The sequence below is a fragment of the Palaemon carinicauda genome, chromosome 3, assembly GCF_036898095.1.
Source record: "Palaemon carinicauda isolate YSFRI2023 chromosome 3, ASM3689809v2, whole genome shotgun sequence".
Taxonomy (NCBI): domain Eukaryota; kingdom Metazoa; phylum Arthropoda; class Malacostraca; order Decapoda; family Palaemonidae; genus Palaemon; species Palaemon carinicauda.
The window spans coordinates 61863603-61866172 of NC_090727.1; the positions used below are offsets into that span (position 1 = coordinate 61863603).

Consider the following 2570-nt stretch of genomic DNA (forward strand, 5'->3'; position numbering starts at 1 on the left):
AGACTTTATTTAGGATTAAAAATCTCGTTCACTTGGCCACACCACTACGTTCAAGTTTTTCCTAATCCGCGCATGCGCAGTGCAGTGTGTGTGACGTGGTTAGCCCCGTCATGGCAACGTTACTGTGCCAGACGAACGAAATCAGATACTGGGATTGTTAAAAACCAGTAGATAATGACTATGGAATTCTCGGGACCTGGTACTCTCGCTGATGTTGAGGAGGACCTTGCTCTAAGTGATGATAATGTTGAAGAGCATCTGCTTACCCAGGAACATTGGCCACGACTTGTCTCTACTAAATCTCATAAGTTGATCCCTGCTGGTGCAGCTCCTAGTCTCATGGACCATACCACTACCTCCAACAAACGATGTATGGAGCATGATTCAGATAGCAGTAATGAGCCATTATCCCCTGCTGCTAAAACTACAAAGTGTGATGCTTCTTCCTCTCAAAATAAAGTTCTAAATAGTTCCCTGCCTAGACCTACTATTCAGATTATACCTACCATGGCTACAAAAACTGTTCTCCCTGCCTTTGCTCCACGTTCTGAATACATAAAGCTCCTATTCAGAGAAAATCCGGGGGTTAATGTGAAGCTTCGCTGGCTATCAGAGGTTACCAAGATGTTCAGCCTCGATCGGGAATTGGCTGAAGTTAAAATGTCTGCGGTCACTTCTCGATTTGTATACATTTCGAGGCATCGCCTGGATATTATAAATAGGGTCAAGGGTGGTGAGGTTCTGTCACTTGTGTTAGATGTTCAGGATGCTGTAGACAGACCCCGTAAGTTCCCTACATATCTCATCACTCGATATCCTGTGGATGTAGACCCTTCATTAGCTAAGGAACTGACAGGGGTGCACACTGTACGTCGTTTCCTACAGGATGGGAAGTCCATCAATCGTATTGTCATTACTTGGAGCCACCCAGATCCACCCCCGCCTTTTGTTAACTTCTCCTTCCTCCCTTGTCTACCATCATGTGAATTACGCAGAATGCCAGACGAAAAGCCATGGTGTTTCAAATGCTGGGGTATCGGTCACATCTCACGATACTGTGCTGCCCCTGAAAAGTGTGCATTTTGTGCTGCTGAGCATGACAGTCGGACCTGCCCTCATCGGCCCCCTGTACCACCCAAAGTGGTTGACAGTTCTTCAGCATCAACATCAACCCCATTACTTCTACCTACACCGGACTCCTCGCATTGGAAATGCCCGAGATGTAATGAGCCTGGAGTCAATGTGTGGCATGGCTGTACCAGGCGTTCAGGCTCTGCATCGAACCAGCTTATTGCACAACAGCTTCCAGTGCCATCAATCAAACCCACTGTTACTGCCTCCTCACAAGTGACTACACTTCGTAATGCTGTAGATGTCCTCAAGTCTCGATGTGACTCCCTTACATCACGTTTTGAAGCCATTGAATCTCGTTTAGAGAGCATGGATACTCGCATTGACAGTCTCGTAACCTCCTTTGACAATCTAACTTCTAAATTTGCTACTAATGATAACACACTACAATCTCTTGTTGAAGCTCAGCAGGTTGTTATCACATCAGTTACTACACTAACTGAGAAACTTGACTCACTTGCTACACATCTTGAGAGTGTTACTAATCCCCATACAGGACCTTTGCCACGGGATACACCACCAATGCATACCCGTGTCACCACTGCCTCTTCATCTAGTCGCCGTTCTTCCAAGGGACATGTTCGATAACCAAGTGAAGCTTAATATCATCTCGTGGAATGCCTGTGGTATTACAAACTGGGCAAAACTTTCTGCACTTAAGGGAATTGTACATAGTCACCACCCAGATGTTATTCTAATTCAGGAAGCTTTTGTTGGTAATGCTCAGCCAAGGGAAAAAGCTCCCTCGCTCACTGGCTATGTGTCCTACGTCCATTTAGTAAGACATGGTCTCATCACCTATATACGCACTTCAATTCAGCATAGACTTCTCCCAAACTCTGAGGATGAAGATACAACATTCCAATTATTTGAGATTACTGTTGGCGGAGGCCACCATACGACTGTGCAATGTATATGCAGCACCAGGTAGGATAAATACAGCCAAGCTTCCAGCCCCAACCCTTCGTGGTATGGTTTACATGGGAGATTTTAATGCTCGTCATCCAGACTTGGAGATCTTGCTGGCACTGTGAACCGCAACGGGAACCTACTTCTAGGATATATTCGTCGAAATCAACTGACCCGTTGGGACACTGGTGGTTCTACGCATGCACGAGGTGGTACTTTGGATCACATCTTGACCTGTGGACTCGTACCTTCCCGAGTCAATTGTGTAACGGTTCCTACGCTCTTCTCTGATCACATGGTCTTAGCATCCAATATTCCCTTCCCGCTACACCTACTCCAATACACAATCGCACTTGCATCACAATTCCGCCTAAGTACCAGCCTACGTACATTTCATATATGACTAACCTTCGACCTACATTTGACCTCCACTGTCCGGAGAGACTTTACTCCTTACTTGTTAGTACCACACATGCTTTCCACACACAATATATCAGAAAGCCTCATATCAGGCATCGTGTTAATGCTAT

The 2570-nt window shown here is 45.7% G+C and overlaps 1 protein-coding gene across 1 annotated transcript in view; it reads left to right on the top strand.

Annotated features, from left to right (window-relative positions):
- The window catches only part of LOC137637544 (uncharacterized), a 2102-nt gene extending 144 nt beyond the window's left edge, over positions 1-1958 (top strand). The window contains exon 1 of the mRNA XM_068369708.1: positions 1-1958. This exon is cut by the window's left edge and continues 144 nt beyond it. Coding sequence (XP_068225809.1) covers positions 175-1719 — 1545 coding nt within the window. The 5' untranslated portion in view covers positions 1-174 and the 3' untranslated portion in view covers positions 1720-1958.
- Positions 1959-2570: the final 612 nt, after the last annotated feature.